This window comes from Miniopterus schreibersii (assembly GCF_964146895.1).
Source record: "Miniopterus schreibersii genome assembly, chromosome: 3".
NCBI lineage: Eukaryota > Metazoa > Chordata > Mammalia > Chiroptera > Miniopteridae > Miniopterus > Miniopterus schreibersii.
The window spans coordinates 68,351,966-68,367,008 of record NC_138103.1 but is presented as its reverse complement, the minus strand read 5'-3'; the positions used below and the strand labels follow the sequence as shown (position 1 = coordinate 68,367,008).

Here is a 15,043-nt window from a genome sequence, read left to right as displayed (position 1 = left end):
ATATGTATCCATAAATTATATATTTTTTCTGTTTTTAAAATTTTTATTTATTGATTAGAGAAAGAGAGAGAGAGGGAGAGAGGAGCATTGATTTGTTGCTCCACTTATTTATTTATTCATTGGGTGCCTCCTGCGTGTGCCCTGACCAGGGATCAAACCCACAACCCTGGCCTATCAGAAAGAAGCTCTAACCAACTGACCTACCCTGCCAGGGTCATAAATAACATATTTTTTGTTTTTAACACTTAAATAGCCTATCCCTCCCCTTCCTTCTCTCTCCCTCTTTCCATATATATGTATGTATATATGCTAGTGTGTATGTCTTTTGCAACTTGTTTTGTTCACTCAATGCATATTCTTACATGTAGCACAAATAGTTCATTTTAAACTGCTGCATACTATTCCATTATATGAATAAATAAGAGCATATTCATTACCCTACTAATGAGCAATTAGGATGTTTCCAATTTTTTTCTATTACAAATGAGTCTCAGTAAACATCCTTTTATACACATCTCCTTGTGCACATGAATGAGTTTATTTAGATTATATAACACCTGGAAGTGGTAGGGATGCCTGTGGTTTTGCCGAGAATTTCTCTCTGATTTCTCTCTAAAGTTGAGTAATATCACTGTCAGCGGCTAAATATGAGAATTCTAGTTTCCTCAGATACTCCGCAACACTTAGGACTGTTAGGCTTCTAAATTTTCGCCAGTATCATGGGTAAGAAATAGTGACTCATTCTTTCAGTCTGTACCTCCCTAATTATAGACACTTAGTACCTTTTGTTTTATTGGCTTTTTAGGGTTCCTCTTCTGTGAATTACCTGTTCATAAAATTTTTTTCTAACAGCAGATTTTGGAATTTCAAAAGTGTCCACTGTCAACTACACAGACACATTGATTGTTTTTGAATGGGCTCAATACATTTTGTACTTTGAGAAGTAGTTTTCAGAGAAATCATATTTACAAGTTCTATGTGGGCACTTGAAGATTGGCAAAGAAAACATTTGCCAGAGCTGAGCTTTTTCAAAATAGAGGAAAATCAATTGCATGGGCAGAAGCTACTTAAAATAATGTCCTTGACGAGACTTGGAACCATCTGCCTCATTTTTCATCCGCTTCTTTCCTGCCTCCGCTGTTTTCCCCAAAGCTCCTCCACCTCTCAGTAACTGATGAACAGTATTTCACACGCAGTGAACATATCCGATGCCTATCAGCTTCATTTTCCTTCTTGGGAATTTCCCGTCCAGCGTCCTCTGTCCTGTCCCCACGTGTCCTTGTTGCTCTCAGGACGCTCCGCAGCTGCCCTGGGCTTCCCTTCACATCTCTCCCCATTGGGTCCCTGTCCTCAGTCCCGGACTCTCCGCAATGGCACCTTTTTTATTTGGTGGAGCACATCTCCAGATTCCCTAAGATGCTGTAATGAAAGCACACGTTTTTCCAAATTAATTGAAATGTCTTTTTCATTTCATTTATTACTTTTTGCTACTTTACGCTTGGTTTTTATAATATATCTGGGCTTAAAATTCTAGATAAAAATTATTTTCCTTCAGAATTTTGAGGGAGTTGATCCTTCCACTTCCCAGGGTTGCTGCTGAGAAGCCTGATGCCGTTCATATCCGAACCCGGCCCCGCGTTTGGAAGATTCTGGAACGCTCCTTTTACCCCTTTCTGGGAGAACTGTTTAACAGGCCTTACTGTGGTCTCTTGTTAAAAATCATTTTTCCTGGTTATTGATTAGGCTCTTTCAATCTAGAGACATTTCTTTTGATTCTGGGAAATTTTCTTTTTTTTAAAAAAACAACTTCTCTTTTGTTTTTACTGGAACTATTTCTGGTTATAACTTGGGCCTCTTGGATCCTCTGATTTTTCTGTTGTTTTTTTTCCTTCTTTTTCCTTCTATCTCTTCATGTTTTTGTTCTCCTTTCTGGGAGATTTTCTTATCTTTAACCTCCTAGTGTTGCATCGATTAAAAAATAACTCCGCTATCATATTTTTAATTTCTGAGAAATATTTCTGATTCTCCTGTCGTTCCTATTTTATAGACTCTTGCTCTTGTTTTGTGGCTGAAGTACCTTTTAAATGTCTCTTTGAAGATACTAACTGCCTTTTGGGGGTTCTCTGCAGCTTCTTTCGTCCCGAGCTGTGTTCTGCTTTGGGTTGGGCCTGTCTCTGCACTGGCTCTGGGCGCCATCGTGTTCCGTGGTCGCCACCACCACGGGCCGGTGTGAGGGTTCCACGGGATGCCTGACTCCAGGCAAATACTGCTAGTGCCCTCAGGAGAGAAGCCCTGTGAAGCAGTGCTATCTTGATTTTCAGTTTTATTCCTCTGAGAAGAGAGGGATTAGACTAAATAAAATTTTAAGATACTTTCTGAACATAAGAATTTAAAATTGCTGATCCCACTCCTCTAGTTAGATTAGGTAGAGTCTCTGGATCAGCTATTCACCAATCCATTCATCCTTCTGAAATACAAACACATAGTGACACCATTTTATGAGCTGAAATTTACCTTGATATTGTTGGACTAGACATACTACTTTTACTTCCTGTTTCTTAAATGTTGTGTTTTAGTGTTAAGTAAACTCCAAAGGCTGAAGAATAGGAATCCAAGTTCCAAGAGAACTTTATTATTATTTTTTTAATCTTTATTGTTGAAAGTATTACAGGAGTCCTATTTTCCCCCCCAATTGATCCCCTCCACTTTGCTACCACCCCCTCCCCAGGCCTTCACCCCATTATTGACTGTGTCCATGGGTTATGCATATATGCATATAACTTCTTTGGTTAATCTCTTCTCACCCTGCACCCCCCTTCCCTCTTCCCTCTGAAATATGATCGTCTGTTGCATGTGTCAATGTCTCTGGATCTATTTAGTTCATCAGATTATTTTGTTCATTAGCTTCTTCTTAAAGAAGACCCTTCAACTTTTCCTATAGTGCTGGTCTGGTGGTGATGAACTCCTTTAGCTTTTCCTTGTCTGAGAAGCTCTTTATCTGACCTTCAATTCTAAATGATAGTTTTGCTGGGTAGAGCAATCTTGGTTGTAGTTCCATGTTTTTCATCACTTTGAATATTTCTTGCCACTCCCTTCTGGCCTGCAAGGTTTCTGTTGAGAAATCAGCTGACAGTCATATGGGGGCTCCCTTGTAGGTAACTAACTGCTTTTCTCTTGCTGCTTTTAAGATTATCTGTTTGTCTTTAACCTTTGGCATTTTAATTATGATGTGTCTTGCTGTGGGCCTCTTTGGGTTCCTCTTGTTTGGGACCCTCTGTGCTTCCTGGACTCGTAAGTTTATTTCTTTCCCCAGGTAGGGAAGCTTTCTGTCATTATTTTTTCAAATAGGTTTTCAATTCCTTGGTCTCTTTCTTCCCCTTCTGGCACCCCAATAATACAAATGTTGGGCCTCTTGAAGTTGTCCCAGAAGCTCCTTATACTATTTTCATATTTCTGGATTCTTTTTTCTTTTTGCTCTTCTGGTTGGGTGTTTTTGTTTCCTTATGTTCCAAATTGCTGATTTGATTCTCAGCGTCCTCTACTCTACTGTTGATTCCCTGTAAATTATTCTTCCTTTCAGTTCATGTAGCATCGATTTTCTCAATTATTTTCATCATACTCTTACTAATATCCTTAAACATCCTTATAAATAAAATTCTGAACTCTGTCTCTGTTAGATTACTTGGATCTATTTCATTTAGTTCCTTTTCTGGAGATTTCTTCTGTTCTTTCCTTTGTGACATGTTTCTTTGCCTCCACATTTTGGCTGCTTCCAGGTGTTTGTTTCTATGTATTAGGTAGAGCTGCTATGTCTCCTGGAATTTGTAGAGTGGCTTTGTGTAGTAGGTGTCCTGTAGGGTCCAGTGGCTCAGCCTCCCCAGTCACCTGAGCTGGGCCTTCCAGGTGCTCCCCTGTGTTGGGCTGTGTGCACTGTCCTATTGTAGTTAAGCCTTGGTTGTTGTTGGCATCACTGGGAGGAATTGACTCTCAGGCCAATCAGCTGTGGGGACCAGCTGCAACTACAGCCAAAGAGCTGCTGTGCTGGAGACACCCCTATGGAGCAGGATTTACTTCAGTGGAGCTTTGGTGTTCACCAAGTGCGCCCCTTGAGTGTGTCACTCATGGATGTGGTAGGGCTGTAATCCAGCGTGATCGAGTCTGACCACCAGGTGCACTGTCTTGGGGCCTCCCGGGAGGTGCAAAGTCAGCCTGTGCCAGTGCCTTGCCCAGGGCCACCCAGCATGAGCTACACAGCAAACCGTAGGTGGCTGCTACTTGTGCTGGGCTTGGAGGTGTCAGGAGAGGCCAAGCTATGAGCCAGTGCAGCTGCTGCTAGTGCCAGGCCTGGGGCTGCTTATCAAGAGGTATGGGGCAGCTGCTGCTTGTTTGAGAGATTTTAGGAAAGTCCTAAGCATGAGGCTCCAGAGGCCACTTGCACAGAAAAGCCCCTGGAAATGGCCTGGATGAGCTGCAGGTGGGGAGGGGCGGGGCCTCCGGGAATCACGGGGCGGGGCCAAAGGTGGGAGTCAGGTGCTGGGGATTCAAACATGGCGCCTGCCTGCCGGCTGTGTGCGGGGAGGACTCGCCACAGGAGCCATGGCCTCCGCCAGCCCTTCTGCCTGGGAGGAAGCCGCCCCCCACCTCTCGCCCGGATCTCAGGCAGGTTAGTTCCTCCCCGAGTGTCCCGGGTCCTTTCAGGCTGCTGCCCGGCGCTGGGCTCAGAGGGAGCGTCCGAGTGAGTCCGTGCCGGGCCCTTTAGAGGAGCTGCTGGGGCTCCCGCAGCCTCCGCGACCCTCAGGGACAGTCCCCGCTGGTTTCACAGCCCGGAGTTGTGGGGACGTCTCTTCCCGGCCCTGGAGCCCTGGGCTGGGGGCCTGCTGTGGGGCTGGGAGCCCTCATTCCTCTGGGAAACCCCCACTGCCGAGAATCCCTCCCGGGTTTAACCGGCAGCACCGGGTGTGGGCCCGCGGCTGCGTCTCCCCGATCCGGCCCCTGTCCGCCTGCGTCTCCGCCCCTCCTACTGGTCTCGATGCTCCTTAAGTCCCCTGGTTGTGGGGCTTCTGTGCAGCCAGATCTCAGGAGGCTCTGAGTGCTGGTGGTTCTGTATTTTAGTTGTAATTTTGATGTGTTTGCGGGAGGCGGCGGGTGCAGCTGTTACCTACGCCGCCGTCTTGTTTTCCTCCCCCAAGAGAACCTTATTAAGTCATTGCCACGGCCAAGTGCACCCAGGGTATAAAATGAGCTCTCTTCTAAATTATATTTCACATAGGAGATGTTAGATTATTTAGGCAAGAGCAAAGGCCATACCTGAATCTGTATTATTTTTTATGGGTAGCTATAAACTCAAATGAACCTCATCTATTTTATGGAATAGGTTTCTGCAAATCATGTATCTTTCTATGTAGATATAAACCCATACGTGACACCTGCCGATGCCTTGTCACACAGTTGCGTTAAAATTCATCGAAACACACTCAGCATCCAGAAAAGGCCTCTAATTTATTGCTACAGTGTGCCGTTTACATCAGATACATAGAAGCTATGCTGTTGTAATAACAGTGAAACCTTTATAATTTTATAGTCCAACTATGGACTTTAAAAATATATCATGGAAAATTTCACAAAAGCAGAGAGAATTCTTTAATGAGCTCCCAGCGTTAACGATTACCAGCACATGGTCAATTCTAGCTCAGCCGTGCTCGTTTCTCTCCTCTCAGGTTGGGTTATCTTAGAGCAAATCCAGGACATCCTGTCATTTCATCCAAAAATACCTTAGTATCTTTCTTTAAAAGACATGGACTCTTTTTATTTTTATTTTTAAACATCAACACAATATCATATTACACCTAAACATTTTTACAATTTTTCCTTGAGGTCATACTGTCAGTACTTGAATTTCTCTGATTGTCTCGATTTTTCCCCCCTTGGTTTGTTTGAATTGGGATCCAGATAACTTCATATGCTGCATTTGGTTTGTGTATCTCTTAAGTCTCTTTTAATTTAAAGTTCTCCCGTCCTTTTTAAAAGAAAGCCTTACGATTTGTTGAAAAGACTGGGTTGTTTATTTATTTATTTAGTTTTATTTATTTTTAATGTTTTGATTGATTTTAGAGGGGAAGGGAGAGGGAGAGAGAGAGAAACATCAGTGTGAAGGAGAAGCACTGATAGGCTGCTTCCTGCACGCCCCCTAGTGGGGACCAAGCCCACAAGCCAGGCATGTGCCCTGATGGGAAATTGAACCGGCAACCTTTGTGTCGATGCTCAACCAACTGAGCAACACCAGTCAGGGTGGATTGTGTATTTAAAAGACTTTTTTGGGGGAAGAATATTTTCTGAAAAATTTCTTACATTCTGGATTTTGTTGATTGTATCCCTGTGCTGTCACTTAACATATTTTTTGCCCCTATATTTCCTATAATCTGGTAGTTGGCAATATGTTTGAAGTTTGACTAGATACAGGGTTTATTTTTTGACATGAAAAAATATTCATAAATGGTGTTGTATATTTCCTGTGTTGTATATGTTGCATATTTCCCATTAGGCGGTGTACCATGTCTGTTTCTCTTTTTATGATATTAAGGTCGATCTGTGGCTTCAGATGTTCTCAGCTGATCCATTCCATTAGAAAGTTTCCTATTAGCTTTTCTCCTAATGATTTCAGCAGCCATTGCTGTTTATTGCCTGGGTTCACTATAGACATTATATGCAGAGCTAAGAGTTTCTGAATTTGGGAAACCTCACCTATTTCCAGCTTCCCACCCCTGATTTATCCTGGCACCTTGGTCACTGATTGTCGCTTTCTTAGTCCGCAATAGGTGTATCATTTCTAGTGCAGTATCCCCCAAAGTGCGCTACATGGACACAACACGGCAGAGTGCACCGTGGGAACACCTGCTGAGTTCAGGGAATGCCGGGCTCTGTTTGTCCCTTGAGATTTATAACATAGGTGAGCCTGTTAAAGTTCTGAGCACTCTGTCAATAAAGAAACTTGATTTACCCAGCGTTTCATCAACTTACTTGACTACTGTATTCTCATTGTTAATACCTATCAAGCATTCTGTTTAGAGAAACTTTTTTTGAAATAATAAAAACCACAGTTTTTGAAATGTCTCTCCAAGAAGAGGGGAAGGCAGACGTAATGGCCCCGTCCTCCCGTGGAGCTGGCTGACGTTAAGATCATGATTCCTTAACGCTGGCACCCTCTGGGGAGAAAGGGTGAGGGCAAGTCAAAGCTCAGACGACAGAGGACTGGCGCGTCGTGGCATGACCTGTGTGACGTAAGCGCGTCTCCCTTGTACTGTGCTTCGGTTGCTGTGTTTCTTGTCAGCATTACCTAGAGAACCAGCATCGATTATTCCAAATACGTTCATCACTGGTAGGAAAATAAAGCCTGACTCTGCCACACCTTTAAAAAGTAATAGTTTGCTTCCTTATGTTACACACTTGCACATGCACACCCCACCCCACCCCCCCTCCCGCACACACACGCGCGCACACACACACCTGAGAGCACACTTTGGCTATTTTGTTTCAGGCGCAGGATTGGTACCTGAGGCGTAGTGAAGGGAATCGGAACGCTCAGTGAGTCCGCCGGCTTCAGATATCAATTCCAGGCTGGTTTTCGTGCCAAAGGCTCACATCCTGTTTGTGGCTCACTCTGGAAAATGGAGTTGAGCAAAATAAGGGACAGAGACCAATTTTCCTTTGCTCTGAAGACACCTCATGCTTTGTACAATACGTGTTTTCCATTAGAAGGAAAGTGCTGCATATTAGTGCTCCTGAGAAAAAAGAATGATTGCCAGTAATGCCATCAGGAAACGATTTTTTAAATGTTTCACAGTGTAAGCATGAATCAATCATTAAATAGGGAATATGACTTATTTTGCAGACTTGGAACATTAACGACAAAATTTTTTGGAGGTAGAGTTATTTTAGGAGAGTGTGAATTTTGATTTTAGGAACATGCACAGGGGAGAGAGTAATAAGTGCAAGTCAGAATGCTTCATTAAAATAAACAAGAACAGAGCCAAGACCCAGAAGACGCGGACCTCGGTGTCGTGAGTTTCGCTGGGGAGAATGGGGCAGGGTGCGACCTGGCTGAACAAGGCCCAGTCTCTCAACCCCAGGCTCGGCGTAGTTTTTGTCACACTGGGCTGCTGGGTGCCTGGCCACTGGGCACACTGTGGCACTGCATTCAGACCTTGAGAGTTGATCTTCATAATGAAAACTATACCGGTGCTTTTAAAGTTTAATAAAGCTTTTGTTTAGAAGTTATCATAATTTAAAATGCTTTTCTCTTCAGAAAATGCAGACAAAGGTGAAGACTACATTAATTAAATATTTTTAAATGATAGGCAGCCCTTTCTGACTTGTCAGAAGCCTGTTCTCGATGACAAGTTCCCCTTCAATGGGCCGTTTATAGAAGGAAAGATTGAGTACAGGTCTGGACCATGGGCATTGTCCCGCATTCATCAGGTCTCTTTCCAAATCCCATCCTGGAGGACTGTATGGGGCTCAACTCAAATACGTGCTGTTGGGAAGACGGAAGGGATGGGGGCCAGGGCATACATCTGGAAATTACCCTAAAAACATTATTTTAAATATAACTTAAGGTAACAAATGTGCATTTCTTGAGCATAGACAGTTGAAAACTGCATGTATTTGTTGCACCTCTAGACTGTTATTTGGTGAGTCACTGAGCCAAAACATAGATGTAAAAATTCTTATATAGTGTAAGAAGCTTAAGAGGCCCAAATGCTGATTTCAGTTCAATCCATCGGAACTAAAGCCAAGAGGAAGGGAAATGACTTGCCAAAGGTCACATTTTACCCTGTGGTTTAAAAGATTTCATTCACTTCTCGTTTAGGAGGCACTTTGTTCATTTTTAATATGGCACATGGGTGCATTTTATACCTTGAGTTTATAGTCTGGTCTTGAAAACAACCAATGCTTCAGTTGGCTCAAAAGAATAACGATGATGGCGAGCCGATGAAGGGAAGGCCAACTTTACCGCCCGCCGGCGTCAGCTTTTCAGGAGCTGACTTCCATGGTCGTGTGCCGTCCCAGACCCGGATTCGCTCCCCTGATAGTTTGACGTTCCAACAGCGGGTGAGCAGCGAAAAGTGTGAAAATGATAAATGCAAATGTCAACCAACAGGTTGAAACTAAGGGCTAAAAACAGGGAGATCTAGGGAACTGTCTGGGTGTCAGTGCAGAAGGTATCCGAAAGCTAACTTAGACTCTGCGGTGGCTCTGAGGAAATGTCTCGTGCAGGACAAAGTTTTAGGATCAGAATAAAAATTAACTAGAAAAAAAATGGTACCAAGCAAGATTCTACCTCTGCTCTTGGTTTAACTAGGCCTTTGGGCTTTCATGTGTTTCATCATATGTGTCCTTATTTTAAGGTCAACAATGCTCACTCTGTTTAGTTTCCAGGGAATGGTAAGGGATTTCTGTTATGTCAACTAAGAGGGAAAGTTGTGTTGAGACACTAGATTGAAAGGTTCTTTACAGTTTGAAGTTTTGTTTCATTATAGTAGCATTTGGTTTTTAGTTGACCAAATTATGACTGTATTAATATCACTTTGCTTATTTAAAAAAATGAGGTATTCTATTTTTATGTCCAGCAATTTGCAGGCATTTTGATCACAAGTCAAATGGGATGATTAACTTTACTCCCCAAGAATTCTGCTTTCTGAATCAGTGAGGTTTATTTAACAAATGTTTTTTGAGTTTAGGGTTCTATATGATGATTACGCTCTCTAGGGTAAAAAGTGTGGAAAAAGGTGGCTGACCTTGAGAAATACACAATTGCTGTGCTGGAGTTTTTTCAGGGCTGAAGTGGAGTAATAAAACCAGAAGTCACAGAACGGTTTTTAATTTCAAAGACAAGCTGTCTGACCTTGCCTAAACAGTTCAGGTAGAAACCAAGAAGGAACACGGAGAAGGAAATTGAGTTCCCCTCCAGGTGACACACACCACAGCCACCTCCACTAATACATCTGGGATCACAACGTGGGCCATTCACTTTAGAGTCCAGCAAGCTCTCGCCTAGAAATGTATTTTTATTCTTATTTGAAAAAATTCTGATTCAACTTCTATACCCCCTTACGCACATGCGCGCACACGAACTGCTCCCCCTCCGAAATCATTCTTGGTTTTCTATCTTCCTGAACTAGGGCCTACAATTTAATGTCAGATAAAAGGATTCTTTCTGATACATACTTGGCTCTTTAGCTCTTTTTGAACAAGTTTTCTCTTGAAACCATGAAGGGGGCTTCCAGACACCTAGACTCGCCAGTCTTGTAGATTCTTCGCTCAAGTGTTCACACCCAGAGGAAGGGAACTATATGGCTTTAGGGCCTCTACTGTGCCTGGCATCGTCACATTGTCGGTAGTCGCCTCCCAGCCGCCTCATTCCATGGATGACTGTTCCTTCTCCAAGTAGTATTTCTTGTGCCCTGGCTGGACCTCCTGTGTGCCAGGGGGCAGCGCTGCAGTGTCTCAGGTGAACTGTTCTCCAGCCTGCCAGCATCTGCTGGATGGGAGTTTTGAGATTTGTGTAGGCTTCTCTCTTTTTTAGACTGTGTTCTATTAAACATCAGTAGTTTAACTGGGAGTATTTAGTTTTAGAGGTGAAATGACCTTATTCATTCAATGGCTGGGAAAAAGAGTTGAAATTATGACAGTGTGTTGTGACCACACGGGCATGCTTTGTCTCCCACTGTGGTGAAATAGGACATAGAACATTCTCGGTTGGTTATATAGTTCTGACAGTGAGATCGTTGCCTGGGGGGGGGGGGGGGGGGGTTGTGTTTACCTGATTAAATGAGGGAGGTAAGACGTGGAAGAGTCCCAGAGGAGGCGCTAGACACGGTGGTAGTCAGAGGCATCTTCAGTGGATGTGTTTTCAGTAGTTAGTGAGTTCCCAGTATTTGAGGTACAGGACTTGGATTCGAGGCCAGTAAAATCAAGCCACTCCAATGTAAATGGATTTTTTTCTTTGTGCCCATCGGCACCTAGAATCACGGCTGACCTAGACCTTGGAGCAGGGCTGTGGAGTGCAGCCTTTCCCCCTCACCGCCTCTTTCCCTCCCTCTCCCGGGGTCCTCCAGCTTCAGAGGCACAGGTCAGTCCCACCAGGTAACCTGTCTGCTTCCTGTGGCCCTGGCTGCCCCCTCCATTGGCCCTGCCTCCTCTGGGAAGAAATGATAAAAAGGTGTAGCAGAGGGTGAAAGGTGCCAGATCTCTGAGGATGGAGCCCTGTGAGGACGTTTCTCTCTTCATTCCTGCCAGGCCTTGCTTCCTGCTTTCTCTGACAACCGAAGATCCTTGTCAAGGTGGCAAAAGTCACGAACATTTTTGTCATTGGGATGCCAGCAATTCCGTGCATCCGTCTAATAATAGAGACTTTGGATAAGCGTGGCAGGGGCTGTCCAGGTCCTTGTTCCTGATGAAAGGAGCAGGCGGGCCTCCGGGCCGCACACCTTCCCTGCCCGCGTTTCCACGCCTGCTCTGCTGTGCGCTCCGGCTGGGGCTGGTGGGTTGCTACCCTGCCACGTAGCTGAGCCTCAGGGAGGACGGTCAGCGGAACAAGTGCAGAGAAATGGTTTGCAGCCAGAGCCTTTGTTTTCTTCAAATAAAAACTCCCCTTTGCCTCCCCTTTATATCATCTATTAAAGAGTTTTACCAGAAAAAAAGAATAGACTATGCCCTTTTGTTGCTAGGTAACAGGAAAAATAAACCCAATCATAGTAGATACTGGAACCGTTTTCCCCAGGAACCCGGCTGTTCTTGCTGAGTGATTTGTGTCGTGCTAACGGATTTGCATAAAGGGGAGGCCAAAGGGCCTCTTTCCTTCAGCTCCTTTCTCCCCACCCATACCCCCATCGACAAAACCCCGGGTACGTTATTTGTCTTGAGGTCAGTTCTTGACTTGGAGATATTTGAGGGAAGGTGCTGTGCAGGTGAAAATATAGTTAATTGCAAGTAGCTAGAGTATGCGCTGTATTTCTAAGATCTTGAACCCATTTTAAAAAGTAAATGGGGCCCTAGCTGGTTTGGCTCAGTGGTTCGACTGTCAGCCTGTGGACTGAAGGGTCCCGGGTTCGATTCTGGCCAAGGGTATGTACCTCGGTTGTAGGCTCCATCGCTAGCCCTGGGTTGGGGCACATGCGAGAGGCAGCCAATCAGTGTCTCTCTCTCTGTCTCTCTGTCTCCCTTCCACTCTCTCTGAAAAGCAATGGAAAAAATATCCTCTGGTGAGTATTAAAAAAAAAAAAAAGTAAATGGGTGCTCCTTTCTCAGCAGTAGCACTGTCTTCACAGCCCACACTGCCCTGGGAGTATCTTATAAAGGTTATTTTTAGCCGCAGGAGACAACTGTACACACAGCCAAGGGTATCTTCACCATACTGATTAAATCATTAGATACCTGATTTGTTTCTTCCTCACCGGAGTCCACCACTCTCCCTGTGGCTGGCTGCGTCATAGTTTGCCTGCCTTGTGGGTGTCCCGCTGACTCCCCTGTGACCTGTGCTGTCTGTCTGTTACAGATTTGGACATCTCTGAGAATGAGTTCCCAACCCCCCATGACTCAAACCCACACGGCCCGGAGCTGCAGACGTGTATAGCAGAAGCAAAGCTAAATCTACAGACAGTGACCAGACAAGACGGGGAAACTGGAGATGAAGCCGAAGAAAATATTGTTTACCTCTAATTGTGCTGTCGCTGTTTTTCCAAACGAAACAGAACGCTGGCATTTTGGGGAGAATTTTTTTGTCCTTTCCTGATGTGTGTGTGACTGTGTCCAAACTGCTTTAAGAGTAATAGTTAATATTTCATGCAAGCCCCTTTTGGGGCCATGAGTCTAATAATTAAATTATTGAAAGCGTCTCTGCTTCTATCATTGTTAACTTACCACAGCTAATTTCAGATTTCTGGAGGGTAAATTAACTTGAATAAGAAGAAATATTTTCAAAGTTACGACTCTGGACTAAAATTCCATATTGCATTTTCTACTGAGTCATCTGGTTTTTGAAATGCCTTTAAGACCTGGATGAAGCAGTTTGAGTGGGAAGACTGATATTTGTGATGGGCAAACTTTCACAATCACAGCAGCTGACTCAAGTGTCCTCAATGCCCCAAAGGCAGAGGAGGGTGTGGGAAAGGCCTTTCTCTGTGCTAGTTTCTCTTTGCAACATCAGAGGGGTTGCTCCTGGTGGTGACCTGTCGCAGTCACGGTGCAACCAACGTGTGCTGTTTGGGCACGGTTTTGAGCAGGAGGCCACTCTCCTATGGACACAATTTGGACTCTCATGACCTGGGCCACATGCTTTGCAGATGCACTTTCTCAGTCCTAATGCTGGTTGTTTTTCAAGCCACATCTTTCAAGAGAGCCCAGAGGCAAGCTCCAGTGTGGTCAATTTTGATGTAAATAGCGAAACTCCAGTAGTGTCCTCATTTCCCTCATCTGGCCCTTCCTGCCAGGCCTGGGCGCACCAACTCCCACTCATGGGAAGCATCTCTGCCCTGCAGTTCTTCAAGGGCAAGACCTGCTCTTGGCAAAGCTCACTGCCAGTTGTGTGCTCTTCCACAAAGGAAAGCCGGCCGTTCTGTCCTCAGAGTGATATGGGTCTCTGTGCGAGAAAATAAACCAGAAATGTTTGCAGCCGGTCTTCAGAAACACTTGTACATGTTTCGCTCAGTGTCAATAAATGTCTTTTACCTGTCTGTTTTACTTTGAAATTTTAATATTGTGTAAGACCACAGTAAAATACACACTTCATGCACAAACACAATGTCCCCTTATGAAAGTGAAAATGAAGGGGGAGTGCAAAGTTCACCCAGTAGTGCAGCACTTGCGGGGAGCAGCTATGACAGGAAGGGAAAATTCACCCGCGTTCCATTGCTCGCTTGGTTTTTTCCTACTGAAAGTTGACAGTCGAATACCTATTCGGTATTTTTCACTTAGGCAAGCTGAATCTTGGTGTGTGTTTTTTAAGCCTTTTGGGGGGCACTCTTTTGCTGACGCTTGTTGCTTTGGGCCATTTTTGGTCACAGTCATAATAAATTCAGAGACTAATCTTCACAGAATGCCTACAACTTATTAAAATTTTAGTCAATCAACCTACAAGCTGAACTCCTACTAAATTATAAAATGCAGCTTCCAGTCCTAAAGACGTCTAGAGAAAAACACTCATCTTCCCTTTCTCTCCAATAAAGTCTATTCCAGAATCCTGTGGCCCTGGAATAAAAACCATATAGATATTTCAGTCTAAATCCTTGCTCCAATAACTATAAATAACTTCTCTCTTTTCCTGACAATGGATATGGAAATACTCATATGTGAAACTATATAAAACTGTTCAAAGTCTCCATGGAGTTCTTTAAAAATATGTGTGCTCAGTTGATTTTTAAGCTCTGCAAAATCTGGGTATTCATGTAACCACCCTGGGAAGCCTTAGGATCTTTTGAGATTCCTAGATTCATAGGTTCCTCTTTAATTTTATGATTTTTCAACTAAATATAATTAAGTTTCAAAGCTTTCTTGGTCAGTTCTTCCTTTTTGCTTTGGCCTCACTCTGTAAGGAGCTCAGGTCTCAATAGAGGTCACTCTGTGGCTCCAACAGAAATTCCAACTAATTGTTAGAGAAGACCACCCTATTTCCCAGCATAAGAAAGGAGTTCCCCTCCGAAGGATCTACTTTTCCTATGAACTGGAGAGCTTAAAGGAGACAGTCAGCCCTTTAGAGATTTGTTGTGGGGGAAAAAGCAATGCTTTTGCTCTGTCCCAGGCTGCGTGAATTAACGTGCCATCTCATTTTACAGTCCCAGCTACTCTGCATTTCGTCAGGACTCATTAACTCCTGGAGACATGCAACACCTTCCAGCCCACCTACAACTGGAACCGTGTTCATTCAGAAAATGGTAAAATAAAAATACTTGCTGCAGAGGTGGTGGCAGCGGCCGAGTGTGTGTATAAGAGTCATGTAAGGTAAAGAGGCGAGCCTGATTAAATCATGGGATGACATAAAGAAGTAGAA

General features: G+C 44.0%; 1 protein-coding gene across 1 annotated transcript in view; it reads left to right on the top strand.

The window, feature by feature from the left end:
- The window catches only part of ARHGEF28 (Rho guanine nucleotide exchange factor 28), a 245,968-nt gene extending 232,233 nt beyond the window's left edge, over nucleotides 1-13,735 (top strand). Inside the window, exon 36 of the mRNA XM_081132719.1 lies at nucleotides 12,554-13,735. Within this exon, the coding sequence (XP_080988845.1) occupies nucleotides 12,554-12,717 (164 nt within the window). The 3' untranslated portion in view covers nucleotides 12,718-13,735. The remainder of the gene's footprint in view (nucleotides 1-12,553) is intronic.
- The last annotated feature ends 1,308 nt before the right edge of the window (nucleotides 13,736-15,043 follow it).